This window comes from Heteronotia binoei, chromosome 11 (assembly GCF_032191835.1).
Source record: "Heteronotia binoei isolate CCM8104 ecotype False Entrance Well chromosome 11, APGP_CSIRO_Hbin_v1, whole genome shotgun sequence".
Taxonomy (NCBI): domain Eukaryota; kingdom Metazoa; phylum Chordata; class Lepidosauria; order Squamata; family Gekkonidae; genus Heteronotia; species Heteronotia binoei.
This window is the reverse complement of record NC_083233.1, coordinates 4,821,941-4,838,155: the sequence shown is the minus strand read 5'-3', so window position 1 is coordinate 4,838,155 and position 16,215 is coordinate 4,821,941. Positions and strand designations below refer to the sequence as shown.

The 16,215-nt window shown below is 46.6% G+C and overlaps 1 protein-coding gene across 1 annotated transcript; it reads right to left on the bottom strand.

Moving 5' to 3' along the window:
• Positions 1–1,033: 1,033 nt before the first annotated feature.
• On the bottom strand, positions 1,034–13,681 carry LOC132579399 (adrenodoxin-like). The gene is made up of 4 exons (XM_060249717.1): positions 13,463–13,681; positions 7,961–8,085; positions 5,003–5,132; positions 1,034–1,342 (listed from the first exon to the last, which is right to left on the bottom strand). Exons 1-4 carry the CDS (start codon positions 13,639–13,641, stop codon positions 1,222–1,224), a joined length of 555 nt encoding a protein of 184 aa, XP_060105700.1. The 5' UTR covers positions 13,642–13,681; the 3' UTR covers positions 1,034–1,221.
• Positions 13,682–16,215: the final 2,534 nt, after the last annotated feature.

Genomic DNA, 16,215 nt, shown 5'->3' with positions numbered 1-16,215 from the left:
TTCATCAGAGTGATTCACCTCCCTAGGAGAATGGTTATTCTCAGCTCTTCTATCTCCCTTCTTCCCTCCTGTACTCAGGTCTGAAAATTGGCTTAAATCAATATGGTTTTCTTATTCCCTTGACAAGAATTTGAAGGGAAGTTGGGATAAGAATTAGCACAGTATCATAAGATGCAGTATCATAAGATTCTTCCGCTGTCTGCTTGGGCTGAGGTAATTCAGTTGTCAAAAAGATCTCCTGGTTTTGCCCCAAAGGCTACATATAACTTCCCAGACTGGGGTTGTAAATTCCTGAATCTTTTCCTGAAGTGATCAGGACCCAGCTTGAATGAGTTGTACATTGCTAGCTTCAAATTTTTACTACTTTGTCTGAAGGAAAATTTTCATAAATTTCTGTCATCTTTTCCTTTAGAGGCTGGGTAGTTATTTCATGAATATTCCAGTTTTGGGCAGCTTTCTGAGAAGTTGCCATGAAAATGTGGGGCTCTTCCTCTAACCACTTATAAAGTAAAATCCTTAGGTTGTTATCCCTGCAGTATTTAGAACCTCTACATTGATTCTCCCTTTATCTTGTCCTAGCTGTTTTTTCACAGAATGTATCTTCATATTTCAGCGTATCCTTCTCAAAATATAATTTCTCTCCCTCAAGTCTAAGCTGCTCTGCTTGTTGATACTTCTCAAACTTTAATTTCTCTGCCTCAAGTCTAAGGTTTTCTGCTTGCTGCTCCCTCTCAAACTCCAATTTCTTTTCTTCAGCTCTAATTCTCATTTCCTCCAATCTAAATTGCTCTGTTCATTCCAGAGCTTTTAATCTATTCTGCTCTTTCAGAACCTGGGGATGTAGAAGATACCTCATGTACTCTGGGGATGTAGAAAATACCTCAGAACTTGCTAAAATTCCTACTTTTACAGATCCCCAATGTCCAGTGCTGTATTAGAGATCTTCATTATATCTACAGAATCTGCTTTCTGGACTGAAATCTGCTTTCTAGACCCCTACTCTGTAGATTCTTTACACTCCAACTGCTCATAATCAAATTAAAAGCTTTAATTAAAATTGGTAGCTGTTAAACCAAGGCAGTACTTTGATGTGAAGTAAACAGAGACCCCTGCTACTTAAGATTTTCGATGACAGGAAGACACAGAGATGAACAACAACAAAAGAAACAGACACGGTGGTGGGTATCCCAGAGAAAGGACATATTGTAGAGCCCGTATCAGCTATTGCTTGCTCTGCTTCTCCACTTCCAGTTCTTTCCTGATGTCAGATACCTCCATGGGGACCTGGACTGTCAGGCCATCCATCCACTTCTTTACACGCACCTGGCAGCCAAGACGAGACCTGAAAAGCAGATCCCAAAGTCTGAGTTTCTGCTGTACATTTTCCTGTTACCCATTTAGCAAAGCAAGGTGGTACCTCAATAATGCATCCACTAAACCACTAGATGGAGTTCAAAGCTTCTTCATTTTGCAGTGGAGAAAGACAACTGCAGCAGTCAGTATTCTGGAGATTACCAAATTTTATTCCAGAAAATTAGGTCACCACAATACATTTTTTACACCCTTAACAACCAAATGCAGTGCAAGCTTTATGCTTTATGCTGACTGCTTGGACAATTCTAAAGTTTTGCCAGGGTGATATCTTAAGATACCACACTCTGATACGAGTATGTGACTGTGGTGCAGGAAGTGTATCAATGGGCTCTAGAAAGAGATTCTGGGCAAGTGCGCCTCACTCTTGCTGTTTTCCCCACCAACCCAAGTGAAGGCATTCACTCCCCTCCCCCACACACACACTTCAAGGGGAGCTGATCTCTGCCGTCTGGAGAGCAGTTGTAATTCTGAGTGATCTCCAGCCCTCACCTGGAGATTGGCAACAATGGTCCCATAGGAGGAAATGGTTGGTTTGGGGTGTCTGTGTGGTGTATGGCATTTTACCTGTCTGAGTTCCCACCCATCCTCAAAACCCACCCTCTCCAGGTCCCATCCCAGGAATTTCCTAATCCCTCAAAACCCACCCTCTCCAGGCTCCATCCAGGAATTTCCTAACCTGGGGTTGGTAACTCTATCTCCTTCCCTTTATCTGCCTCTCTGAGTTCAGCTTTCCATCATCTTCCCCCTTCCTGCAGCCTCTACGTAGGAAAAGGACAGTCTTTTTCCACAGTGAGAGGACGGACCAAAGCAGCTTATATCATTCTCCTCTTCCCCTCCCCCCTTGATCTGCACTACAACCCTGTGAAGCAGGTTAGGCTGGAAGTCTGTGACTGGCCCAAAATCACCCGGCCAGCTTCCACAGCAAGAATTTGGGTCTTGCAGACCCCACGCTAAAACGGTAACGCCTATGCACTCCTGAAACTCCACCACAGAATTTCCCGGAATTTCCCACCAACCTGGAACTGGTAGCCATAGTCAGGATTGTCTCAGAGGCCTGTAGTGATACCTTTCAATCTAACACTATCTCTGTGATAACACTGTTGGTCTTAAGCACAGGACTTCAATCTGTCTATCCTCCCTATCTCTCTCTCTCTGTATCTGGTCTGCTGGTACAAGATGCTGTTTCCCCCCCATCTCTGTCTGTTTCCCTTCCAGAGGAGGATACAAAGGAGTCCTCAGTCAATCAAGATAAAGCCTTCCCTCCTCCTCCTTCCTTCAGCCAAACATGAGAAGGCTTTCTCCATGGCTCTCCCCTTCCTCCTCCATCCCTCATCCAGTTGAGAGGAAGCTTTCTTTCTCTCCTCTGCAAAGCAGAGTGACTGGTGGCTTAGCCAATGTAAGAGCCATAAACTGCCAGAACCAAGGTTGGTTGCCTTTGACAGAAGCGACTTGGCTGGCTAGCAATGGTCACTCAGTTGGGAGAGATGAGTGAAGTCAACCAATGAGTTCTCCCTCAAAGGCCAAAATAGGACTTGAAAGAGCCTTCCCCATCAGTTTTTTACTGAAAGAATCATACTTAGTTGCTTTTTACTGACAGAAGCAAGGGTAGTTGCCTAACAGCAGCCACTTCCTAGTAGTGTCCACAGAGGGCCAATTCTCATCTCTCCTGGGGCCAGCAATGGGTGGGGGAGAGCAGAGTCACCAGTGTGACACAAGAGCAGTTGATTGATGGTTGGATGGGCCAATGGGTGGGGGAGAGCAGAGTCACCAGTGTGACACAAGAGCAATTGATTGATGGTTGGGTGGGCCAATGGTTGATGCCCCACAGTCCCACCCAGTCCCCAAACAATCAGGTTGCTTTGTATTGCCAAGATGAAAGGGGAATTATGTATAAAAGATAAGCAGAATTTAGCTACAAATGTTATGCATCTGTGATAGATTTTCACAGCCATTCAAAAGGGGTCTATTTTTTTATATTTTAGTTATCTGTTTAGAACTAATAAGATAAGAAGTAGTGTGAGGTAGAGAGAGAGAATTATAAACAATGTCATTATTCATCTACTATAGCCAGCGATTTAGTGCAGGTTGCAAAGGGTTTGAAAGAGCAATAGAATAACATAATTCAGCCATCAGGAAACAACCCACAACAGTTTTCTGTTTTAACATAAGAAGTTGCCTATGCTGGCAGCCGCCAACACCTCCTGTGGCAGTGAATTCCATGTGTTAATCACCCTTTGGGTGAAGAAGTACTTCCTTTTATCAGTTCTAATCTGACTGCTCAGCAATTTAATTGAATGCCCATGAGTTCTTGTATTGTGAGAAAGGGAGAAAAATACTTCTTTCTCTACTTTCTCTATCCCATGCATAATCTTGTAAACCTCTATCATGTCACCCCACAGTCGACGTTTCTCCAAGCTGAAGAGCCCCAAGTGTGTTAACCTTTCTTCATAGGGAAAGTGTTCCAACCATTAATCATTCTAGTTGCCCTTTTCTGCACTTTTTTCCAATGCTATAATATCCTTTTTGAGGTGTGGTGACCAGAATTGTACCAAATGAGACTGCCCATCGATTTATACAGGGGCATTATGATACTGCCTGATTTGTTTTCAGTTCCCTTCCTAATAATTCCCAGCATGGCGTTGGCCCTTTTTTATTGCAATCACACACTGTTTTGACATTTTCAGTGAGTTATCTACCAAGATCTCTCTCTTGATCAGTCTCTGCCAGTTCACAACCCATCAACTTGTATTTGTAGCTGAGATTCTTGGCCCCAATGTGCATTACTTTGCACTTGGCCACATTGAACCGCATCTGCCACATTGATGTCCACTCACCCAGCCTCAACAGATCCCTTTGGAGTGCCTCACAATCCTCTCTGGTTCTCACCACCCTGAACAATTTGCAAACTTAGCCACTTCACTGCTTACTCCCAACTCCAAATCATTAATGAACAAGTTAACGAGCATGGAACCCATTACTGAGCCCTGCGGCACCCCACTGCTTACCGTCCTCCACTGCGAAGACTGCCCATTTATACTCACTCTCTGCTTCCTATTAATTAGTCAGTTTTTGATCCACAAAAGGACTTGTCCTTTTACTCAATGACTCTCAAGCTTACTTTGGAGCCTTTGATGAGGAACTTTATCAAAAGCTTTCTGGAAGTCCAAATAAACACCATCAATCGGGTCCCCTTTGTCCACATGTCTGTTCACCCCCTCAAAGAACTGTAACAGGTTAGTGAGGAAAGATCTTCCCTTACAGAACCCATGCTGAGTATTCATGGGTTCATCAATGTGCCTACTCATTCTGTCCTTGATAATGGTTTCTACAACTTTCCCAGTATTGAAGTCAGACTGACTGGCCTGTAATTTCCCGGTTGGGAAATGGATTCTATGTACCTTCACAACAGGGGTTCCATCAGGTTCTACTCTCTGACCTGAAAGTCCAACTTCACCCTCCCTCTAAAGGTTTCTAGAATTTAATCAGGCTTTGCTCCCTCAATGTCAAAGGTGTATTTGCAGCCATATGACTACAGACTTCTTTTTCAAGCTAAGGCATTCCAGGTTGCTCAACTTGACACTGTTTCTGTTCCATGAAATGGAATTCTGCAAGGTTCACTGATACTTACGTGTCTGTCAGGCCATAGGCCAGGTCCAGCATATCCAGCTCCTCTGCCATGACAGGGTCCAGTTGCTGGAAAGTGTTATCATCAAAGATGAGGTGGCACGTAGAGCAAGCCAATGCCCCTTCACAGGCCCCTTTATGAAAAAGGAAATGTCAGTGGTGAAGTGATCACACAGCAAGTGTAAGTTGGTAGCCTGGCTGAAGAAGATGCCAGGACTTGAGGCATGCTTGTCCACTCTACAGTGTATAAGGGAGGGTGAGGATTTCATGGACAGAACCCATGAAGTGCACTTGAGAGAAAAACAGGAGGAAGAGGAAAAGGCATCTCAGCAAATGAAGGAGAACCCAACACAGGAGGAGGGCATGTAGAAAAATACAACCAGCAGGAGCAGGAAACATTCTGAGCCTTTGTGGCTAAGCAACTGGTTCCAGGGTTGACAGATCGCACCCAAAGAGTGCTTGTGAATGGTTCCTCATCCTCTTGGAGAGGAGTGACAAGTGGAGTGCCTCAAAGATCTGTCCTGTTTTGTTCAACATCATTATAAATGATTTAGATGAAGGAATAGAGGGAAGGCTTATTAAATACTGATTCTGAACCATTGGAACAAGAACATAAGAACATAAGAGAAGCCATGTTAGATCAGGCCAATGGCCCATCCAGTCCAACATTCTGTGTCACACAGCGGCCAAATATATATATATATATATATATATATACACACACACACACACACACACACTGTGGCTAATAGCCACTGATGGACCTCTGCACCATATTTTTATCTAACCCCTTCTTGAAGGTGGCTATGCTTGTGGACGCCACCACCTCCTGTGGCAGTGAATTCCACATGTTAATCACCCTTTGGGTGAAGAAGTACTTCCTTTTATCCGTTTTAACCTGTCTGCTCAGCAATTTCATCGAATGCCCACGAGTTCTTGTATTGTGAGAAAGGGAGAAAAGTACTTCTTTCTCTACTTTCTCCATCCCATGCATTATCTTGTAAACTTCTATCATGTCACCCCTCAGTCAACGTTTCTCCAAGCTAAAGAGCCCTAAGCGTTTCAACCTTTCTTCATAGGGAAGGTGTTCCAGCCCTTTAATCATTTTAGTTGCCCTTTTCTGAACTTTCTCCAATGCTATAATATCCTTTTTGAGGTGCGGCGACCAGAACTGCACACAGTACTCCAAATGAGACCGCACCATCGATTTATCAAGGGCTACTTCCTCAGCCTCCACAAAGATTGAAAGAAATTTCTCAGGCCCCCATGGATGAGAGGACTCCAGCTTCTGCTCTCCAGTATAGGGAGAGGAGGGTGCTGGTAATTGGGATTCCCTGCTCAGAGGAATAGAGCCCAAAGTGTGCTGACAAGACTTGTTGTCTCGAGAGGTCTGCTGTCTACCAGGTGCAGCATCCAGGTTGTGACAGAAAGGGTAGGAAGAATCATCAAACCCGCAAATTATTATCCTTTCTTGCTGATCCATGTGAGACCAAATGATACTGCCCGGCACAGCCTGGAATGTATTAAAAGAGACTATGTGACTCTGGGTCAGAAGGTGAAGGAGCTGGGAGTGCAGGTTGTGTTTTTGTCAGTTTTTCCTGTTGAAGGGCATAGCTTAGGATGAGAAAGAACAATACTGCGAATAAATGACTGGCTACGTCGATGGTGTCATCAGGAAATGTTTGGATTTTTAGACAATGGTTTACGCTTTTGAGATGGTGGTCTTCTATCGCGAGATGGTTTGCACTTCATCAAGGTAGGGAAAAGACTGTCTGGTAAGAGCCTTGCTAGCCTAGTAAGGAGGGCTTGAAACTAAATTATATGGGGGAGTGAGACAATAGCTCAAAGCCTACTATGATGCCAATAACTAGAAACAAGAATGCTAAAGTTTTGTAGGGAGTGGCACATACACTAGGTAACACTAACTTGCAGTTACATAAGGAAACAAAAAAACTCAGGGTGCATAAAACATGGATTCTGATGTTTCTACACTAATGCACAGAGCATAAGCAGGTGGAACTGGAAGTCCTAATAGAGGAAGGAGACTATGACCTAATAGGCATTACTGAAACTTGGTGTGATGACACAATTGGAATACTAGGATTGAGGGGTACAACTTATTTTAAAAGGGACAGACAAATAAGAAAGGGCGGAGGAGCAGCATTATATGTGAAGGAAGTATATAGCTGTGAGGAAATTTGTAAATCTGGGCATGGGAGTTCAGTTGAGAGTCTCTGGGCAAAAAATGAAAGGAGTAAAAAATAACAGTGATATTATGGTGGGGGTCTGCTATAGAACACCAAGCCAGGCAGATGACTTATATGAGATATTCCTACAACAGATTGTAAAGTTCTCAAAGACACAGGGGTCATGGGAGATTTCCATTACCCAGTCATCTTTTAGCAGTCCAATTCTGCTATAAACAGAAGGTCAAATAAATTCCTGACTTGTCTTGCTGACAACTTCATTCTCCAGAAAGTGAAGAGGGAAACAAGGGGATCTGCTATCTTGGACTTGATTCTCACCAACAGGGAAGAACTGGTTGATGAGGTGGAAGTAGTGGGATTTGATGAGGTGGAAGCAGTGTGTCCTCCTTCTTTGGAGGTTTTTAAACAGAGGCTAGATGGCCATCTGACACCGATGCTGATTCTGTGAATTAGGCAGATGATGAGAAGGAGGGCAGGAAAGATGTATGGGATGGAGGTATTTGTGTAGCTCCTGCATTGTGCAGGGGGTTAGACTAGCTGATCCTGGAGGCCTCTTCCAACTCTATGATTCTATGAAAAGGAGAAGAGTGAAAGAGAAGAGGAGGTAGGGGAGGAGACAAAGAGAGAAGGCTGCTTCCCCTCCCCTTCCCACAAGACAGCCAATTTTCTTGCCACAGTACCTAAAGTGGCCATTTTCCGTGACACCACCAGTAACTCCTGCTAAGGAAATGGAGATGTGTGCCTCTCTCACTTACCAAAGCCATCGATGTTGAGGTTTTGATTCACCACCACCTCCAGCAAACTTTCCCCTTCTTTAGCTGTGGCTGAGAATTTCTCTCCATCTCGATTTATAAAATTAATTGTTACTCTGTCTGCAGAACTTGAGCGGGGAGAGAAACACAAAGGGAACTTGTTTATTTCATTAAACATTTCTGTAGCACCTCTCCCAAGAACATGCTCAGAGTGACTTGCAGCATAAAATGGGAAAAACAGAACAGCAGGCAATAGCTTAAAATAAAGAAACTATTCAGATGCAAAGCAGTGCTTAATTAACTATAATGGCCAAATGATATGCAATGTGAGGAATTGAACTCACAAGAGTAGAACATCCCCCCCCCCCCCAGTCCTACTGGGCTTCAGCTGACCTGAATGCTGTCCCCTTCAGCCAGGCCCGACCCATTCTGCTGACGAGGGGGATTGACTACGAGGGGGAAGGGCTGCCATTTTGGTGCTGGCTAAGCCCAAGGGCCAGGCCAGTTGGGGGACAGTTGTCTTCAACTGTGCAGTGCCCTGCAAAGGTTTGCCAGCCTCCAGATGGGACCCTACAAATGCCAGCCTCCAGCTTGGGACCTGAGGATCTTCTGGAATGACAGTTCATCTCCGGACCACAGAGATCAGCTCCCCTGGAGAAAATGGATGCTTTCGATGGTGGACTCTGTGGCGTTGTACCCCATGGTGGTCTCTCTGTCCTCTTCAGGCTCCATCTGCAGGAACTACAGGGATTCCCCAATCTGGCAGCCTTATTCCCCCTCCCCCATTTCCTCTCCATGGCTGGGGGGACCTGGCTACCTAGGGTTGCCAAGTCCTCTTTATCCCCTGGCGGGGGACATTCACATGCGTGATGCATGCATGCGTAACGAAATGACCCAGAAATGATGTCTTCAAAATGGTGGCGCCCATGCAGGGCCGCTCTAGGCATTTCTGGGAAAACTCTTTGGTTTTCCTGAACGCTCTAGCCATTTGGGAGGTAAAAACTCTATGGTTTTTACCATAGAGTTTTCCCGGAAACGCCTAGAACAGCCCCACACTGGCGCCACCATTTTGATGACATCACTTCCAAGTTCCACATGATCTCATCACGCCAGCGACGCAGGGGAGGTTCCCCCCGCCAGCCCAATGCGGGCCAGTGGGTTGAGAGCCTCCCTGGTGGGAGATTCTCCGCCTGGACCGGGGGCTCTATGGCTACCCTAGGCCTAGACATCTCCCAGAATAATAACCAACTTCAGATGACAGAGATCCATTTCACCTGGAGAAAATGGCTACTTTGGAGGGTGGACTGCACAGCATTATACCTCCCTGAGGCCCCCTCCCTCCCCAAATCCCCATTTCCACCACCAGTTCTCTAGACTGAAAACTGCCTGGGGTGGAGCTGGTGGCCCGAGGGGTCCCAGGGCTGCTGCCACAAGATTGGGCCGAGCTGAAGCGTAAGTTTGCACTTAGCAGGTGGGCCGACACAGCAGGAGAGCACAGAATGATTACAAATTAACACAGGACTCAGTTTTGCTTTCAGCCTGAAAACCACATCCAGGTCTTTGCCTGCTCTGGGGGGCTCTGAGTTGGACACTGTCAGTTAGACTTCCTGCAGAATTGGCCTCTTCCACTTCCTGTTCCTCCACTGAGGCCTTTTCAGGTGTGAAAAGCAGACAGTGCCAACAACAACATTTTCTAGAGATATCCAGGAAAGGCTAAATATCATTATTATTAGTGACCCATTGAGTTATTTCCCAAACAGGGGAAAGCAGATTCCCATCCCCAGGAGGCCTGCAGTCTAAAGAATCCTCTTGCCTGCTCCTGCTTGCCTAAGGGATTCTGTACCTTTCAAGGGGTTTCTTCCTTTACTGTTGAAATGCCACAGAGAATTTAATGTCCCAGTGTGAACAGGCAGACATTTGGCAGGGGGGGGGGGCTTTAAATAATTTAAAGATAATTTAATGGCACCTCTTTGCCAGCTTTGGATTGGGATGAAGGGAAAGGGAGTGGGTTGCAAGAGGAAGAGAAAATCCTTCCTTTTGGTTGCCTGAGGCAGGAGAGAGGTGGGACACAAGAGGACAATTTGAGGGTCTTTTAGAGAACCTCGTAGAGAGGCACTTTTGCTCTCCCAAATGGTTCACCCACAAAAATTTGAAGCAGCCCCAATTATAAACCATCTCAATTGATGTACATTTCTGAGTTTCCCTTTGGAAAGTGTGGTTGATGGAGTAAAGGTCTGGACTTTCTAGAAAAGTCTCTCCGCTTGACAGCTGCTGTAGTACCTGTTGGCTGTCGGTGCAGCTAAATCCAGCCCCCCCCCCACCCTCCCGGGAATTTGATGGCCCCCTGAGCTATTCCCATACTGCTGAAGCTTCCAAGAGCAAACAAGCATTCTAAGGGTGTTTTTACACTGGCAGTTTGCGACTCTCTATCTCCGCATTGTAAACTCTCCTTTTACATTACATAACGTTCTCATAATTGTTTTGCATCGTTGCTGCCTGAGGCATTTACATTTGTTTCAGTGAGATGGGTTTCGACGCTGCCACAAAAGCGTTTTTGCAGTGTTGACACGATGATTTCCAAGCAATCGTATACATTTAACTAAGCACTGGTATTCCGGCTGCCCTCTGATCAGAGACACCCCACCCCCACAAATGGAAAGGGAAATAATTAAAGCAAAACAGAGGCAGGGAATTTGAAGGCTCTAAAACTCTGGATCAAGCTGAATGTAAAAACACCCTAAATCTTCTTCTGTGATATTTCCTTGTCACTTTTCTCTCTGGACTGTGGGGCCTGAAATCCTGGCCCTGCTGCGTAGGAATCCAGCCTTTCCTGTGGAAGGCTGCCCTTGAACCAGTTTCAGACTCTCAAAACCCCTGATGTCCCCTTAATGGACAAGAGCAACAACAACAAAAATGTCACATCTCTCCTTGGTTTCTGGGAAGGCTGAACGCTTGTGGGAGTGTCAGGCTGAGATCTGCTGAAAGCAGCCAGCAAGGTCTGTTTGTGATCTGGCAGCCTTGGCATGTTCCCTCCCCCAAGGGCAGCCTGTTCCGAGGGGGGGGGACGGAGGTTGCGGAAGGCTCCTCCGCCTGCCTGTCTAGCGCAGCAGAAACAGGGCTGGGGAGACCAGCTCAGCATCTACCGCAAAGATGGCTGCCCAGCTGCCAAGCAGGGCCTGAAGAGATCCTGGGATGACAAGTGATCTCCGGAAGAGTCATTTCTCCTGGAGGGTGGACTCTGTGGCATTCTCTCTTGGTGAGCCAAAGCCCTGCCTCGCCAGACTTCATCCCCAGATCTCCAGGGCCTTCCCTGACTCTGACAGCCTTTGGCAAACTGGCACATCTTAGTCTGTCCTCCACCTCTTATAAAGTCTGGGCTGGAAGGACTTATGATCCACCAAGCAGGACACAGCTCAGCAGACATGACCCCCCCCCCCCCAGTCTTCACCCACTTTGCAGCCAAACTGGGGCAGGCAGTGGGGCAGGGGGTGATGGTGACATGGCCACCTATTTGGCTCAGGGGCTCCAGGGGTGGGATGAGGCTGAACCCAGCCCAGGCCCACATTTAGTAATAAAGACTAACTGATTACAACATGAAATTATTTCTATTTCAAAAAAACACGGGCCTTCTCATGTGTTTCTATATCGTCTATCCATCCACCCACCCACCCACCCGGAACTAGGCCCATTGTGGAGAAAAATACACGCTCTAGAAAGTGGCTCTGGGTGAGAGCGTCCACCCCACCCTTGTTGTCTTCCCACCCAAGTGAAGGCATTCACTCCCCCTCCCCCAGTCTCTGCCATCTGGAAAGCTGTTGTAATTCTGAATGATCTCCAGCCATCACCTGGAGATTGGCAACAGTGGTTCCCCAGGAGGAAATGGTCTGAGGTCCCAACCCTCCTCAAACTCCACCTTCTCCAGGTCCCACCCCTTAAATCTCCAGGAATGTCCTTACCTGGAGTTGGCAACCCTAGCTCCTTCCCTCAGAGTTCCGCTTTCCACTGCCTCCCCCCTCCCTGCAGCACACAGGGAAAGGACAGTCTTTCTGCTCAGTGGGGGAGGCAGAATCAAAGCAGCTTGCATCGTTCTCTTCTCCCCTCTTTGATCTGAACAGTACTGTGAGGTGGGTTAGGCTGGAAGTCTGTGACTGGTCCAAAATCACCCAGTCAGCTTCCACAGCAAGAACCTGGGTTCGAATGACCCCACTCTGAAGCCCTGACTCCTCTGTCCTCCTCAAACTCCACCACAGAATCTGCAGGGATTTCCCACCAACCTGAAACTGGCAGCTGTCGTCAGCACTGGCCTTTCAGACCTACAGTCTGTCTTTGATAACATTATTGGTCTTAAGCACAGGACCTCAGTCTGTCTGTCTTGCTTTTCTTCCATATTTCTCTCTCTGTATCTGGTCTGTTCCCACAGGATGCCATTTTCCCCCCTTTTCAGAGGAGGATAGGGAGGAGTCCTCAGCCAATGAAGGGAAGCCTTTCTTTGGCTGTTTCCCTCCTCCTCCCTTCTCAGTCAATTGAGGGAAGGTTTTCTTTCTCTCCTCTGTGAATCAGTGTGACAGACGGCTCAGCCAATGGGAGATTAGGGAGAGCCAGTAATGGCCAGACCTAATGTTGGTTGCCTTTTACTGACAGAACCAGCTTTGCTGGCTAGCAACAGCCACTTGGGCGGGAGAGAGGAGTGGGCTGAACCAATGGCACATAAGTGCTCTTCGCTGATATTTTGACAGGCCAAAGGCTGATGGACCAGTCCCAACCAATCAAGTTGCTCGGTTTTGCCAAGATGGAAGGACTTTTAGTGTGTGTGTGTAAACAGGGAAATATGGGAGCCCCTGGCAGCCCGGGAGGGACATGAGCCTGGCTGCTCTCTGAAATTTACACCCCTGCCTGTCACAGTCTCGGCCACGCACCCTGCCTGCCTGCCGGCCTCTTTTGACAGCCAAGGAAGAGAAGTGCAGGGGCATGCACTTGGAGTGAAGCTCTCCAGGAATAAGGCGGGCGGGGGGGGGATGAACCACCCAGTGTGCTGAGAGCCCAGGAGGCCCTCCCCCTCTGTTGCCTTTCCCCAGCCCTCCCTCCCTGCGAACAGGTTCCCGAGAGGAGTGAACTCCTCCCCTCAGAATGAAACACAGTGAATGATCAGAGGCCATCACCTGCCCCAGGCTCAGTCACATAAAAGCATTTTGATTCAGGAGTCTGTGCCCTGCTTCCCCTTCATATGAACATATGAAGCTGCCTTCTACTGAATCAGACCCCCCTCGGTCCATCAAAGTCAGTATTGTCTGCTCAGACTGGCAGCAGCTCTCCAGGGTCTCAAGCTGAGGTTTTTCATGCCTACTTGCCTGGACCTTTTTTAGTTGGAGATTCCGGGGATTGAACCTGGGACCTTCTGCTTACCAAGCAGGTGCTCTACCACTGAGCCACCGTCCCTCCCCTTTACCATAGGAGCAGACACCCCTCTGCTACTGAGAAAGAAAAGCCAAGCGCTTGCGTGCTCACCTGGGGTCCCTGGGGGCATCCTGTAGCCGGTGGGTGTAACTGAAGCCTCTCCCAGGATGTGGACTGAGAAGAGCGGGGCTGCGCATTGCTCTTCCAGACACACCAAGAGCCCACGCTCTGGGCACAGCAGGTCCATTCAGCAAAGGACGGGCGATCGCAGGGAAGCACTGAGCCAGCATGCCGAGCAAAGCTCCTGTCTCGTCTGCAACCCCAAGCAGGCTGGCTGGCAGCTATAAGTACTTCTGCGTGAGAGGGAGGCAGCAGCTGAAGACGGGAAGGGGGAGGGAGAGGGGAGCTTCATGCCAGCCCATCGCACCAGAGCAGGTCAAGGCTGCTGAGGGTTGCACAAGGCGGGGGAAGCCGGCTGGGGGCCTGGGAGGGCCCCAGGCATGACCTTGGCCTGGTTGCACCAGAGAAGAGCGCAGCCTGAGGGCAGGGACATCTTGTCTGTGTAAGAGCTCAGGCATCTTGTGATGCTTCTGGCCAAGCTGGCCAGGCGAGGGCCTCTGAGCAGATGCAGAGTCTTTCTCTTTCACTCCAGCCAGCCCCAGCACAACTAGGGGGGGCATCTGCTACTTTCATCTCAAGTAGGAAGAGAAGTTACATCCTGGTGGCCTTTCAGGTGCCACAAGACTAACTTGGCTACACCTCTGGAATTGCAGTTTGTAAATTTGCATTTATTCGTTTTCATGATTTATAGTCCACTTTTCTTACAGGGACTCCAGAGGTGGGCTACACAGATTGGATCTCCAATAAACAATGCTGTTGGATTAAGGCTATATAACAAATCAGAAGTGTGAAAACAGAACTGAAGCAAAATATAAATATTTGCCTGGCATGTTAAGCAATGCGATAATTGCCTGGTGGGATTCTGCTTATAGCTACATGCAACAATACAGACCACTGCCTTGAATCATTTATCCAGGTAACTTTGTGAACCACTTCTTACAGTGCTCCCCTACTTCCTGTGCAAAAAAAGCTCTCTTAATAATTTGGGTTTGCATGCTTTGCAAAATGTCCGAAGAATGGGAACCTCAGACAAGCCATTCCACAAGGTGGAGGCCGCAACCTCTAAACTGATAGATCAGGTGGGCAGCCGTGTTGGTCTGAAGCAATAGAACAAAGTAGGAGTCCAGTAGAATCTTTAAGACCAACACAGTTTTATTCAGAATGCAGGCTTTCGTGTGCATGCAGACTTCCTCAGACAATGGAATGGGGTACAGTGAGTAGAGCTACATATAGCTGGTGGGCAGTGGTTTAGAATGCGAATTGGTACAAAGTTAAAATCCAGTGACAAAATAATGTAATTAATAAATTGAAAGAACATTTGGTCTGGGTAGCATTTGCGTGGGAGACCAATAGAAGGTAATAAAAGCTGTCAGTTAATTGCCCTATTGCTAGCAAGTAGGGTTAAGATGTTCTTGTCCACCTAATTTACTTTTTAAAATGTAACATGAGCCTGTTTCGGCGGGGAGGGCAGGATACAAATTAAATATTATTATTATAAACATCATTCTAGTTTGTCATAAGAAAAAAATCCATTAAAATATAGTGAAAATGGGTTTAGTATATATGTCAAGCATGATATTTCTGATTATTGACTCAATATGTATTCTATGCTCACCCTTCCCCCCTCTCTTCCCTTTCTCTTTCTTTTCTACATAAAGACTCCTCTTCAAAGCCACCCCCTACCTTGTAACTCTCAATGATTCAGGATATGCAAGTAACCTTGTCATTGTAAATAAAAATGCCTCTCCCCCGAGTTCCCATCCCTATGCCTTATCAGTAAACTAGGAATGTGTGGGAACCAGGAGATGTTGTAGTGACCAAGTGGATAGTTGATTTGAACCCTCTATGCAATTTACATCTGTATGTTATGCTTTTGAAGTTATCTACAACTTTGCCTTTGAAGTAGCCTTTAAGATTCTATGCTGTGTGAAACTGTATCACCTCCAAGGTATCAGACCTTGTAGCAAGTATTGGATTATCAATAAAATGAGTCTTTGATTTAAACAAAAGCTTGATCATTCAAAATACTGATGCTTGACAGAGATAATAGCCAATATTCCTTATTTGAGTATGTAAATACAAAAAACATTATTCTGATACACTATTCTAAAAGAGAAATACATTGGAATATTGTGGTTATACAGCTATAAAAAGGTAGTCCCCTGTGCAAGCACCAGTCGTTTTCGACTCTGGGATGATGTTGCTTTCATGGCAGACTTTTTACGGGGTGGTTTGCCATTGCCTTCCCCAGTCTTTTACACTTTCCCCCCAGCAAGCTGGGGACTCCTTTGACTGACCTCGGAAGGATGGAAGGCTGAGTCAACCTTGGGCCGGCTACCTGAACCAGCTTCCGCTGGGATCGAACTCAGGTCATGAGCAGAGGGCTCTGATTGTGGTATTGCAGCTTTACCGCTCTGTGCCACGAGGCTATAGTTGGTGAGAATAAGTTTAGCATATGTAATTAGATTTTTTAAAAAAATATCCCCGTTCTGTCCAAGGAAGGTCTTTGTTCCAAGTTTCATAATAATTTGTAATTCAGCAATTTCTCTCCATTCTGTTCTTGAAGTTTCTTTGCAGTAAAACAGCTACTTTGAGATCACCCATTGAATGTTCTGGAAGGTTAAAGTGCTCTCCCACAGGTTTCTCAGTCCTGTAATTCCTGATGTCAGATTTGTGTCTTTATCCTTTGGTGTAGGATTTGTCCTGTTTGCCCTATGTAGAGAGCTGAAGGGCATTGTTGGCAT

Bases quoted from the DNA above. Each gene is read 5' to 3' on its own strand.
- LOC132579399 (XM_060249717.1), bottom strand. From the start codon at position 13,641: ATGCTGGCTCAGTGCTTCCCTGCGATCGCCCGTCCTTTGCTGAATGGA. The intron at 8,086-13,462 runs GTGAGCACGCAA...TCCCCGCTCAAG, and splicing joins GATGCCCCCAGGGACCCCAG to TTCTGCAGACAGAGTAACAA. The intron at 5,133-7,960 runs GTAAGTGAGAGA...TTTTTCATAAAG, and splicing joins CCTCAACATCGATGGCTTTG to GGGCCTGTGAAGGGGCATTG.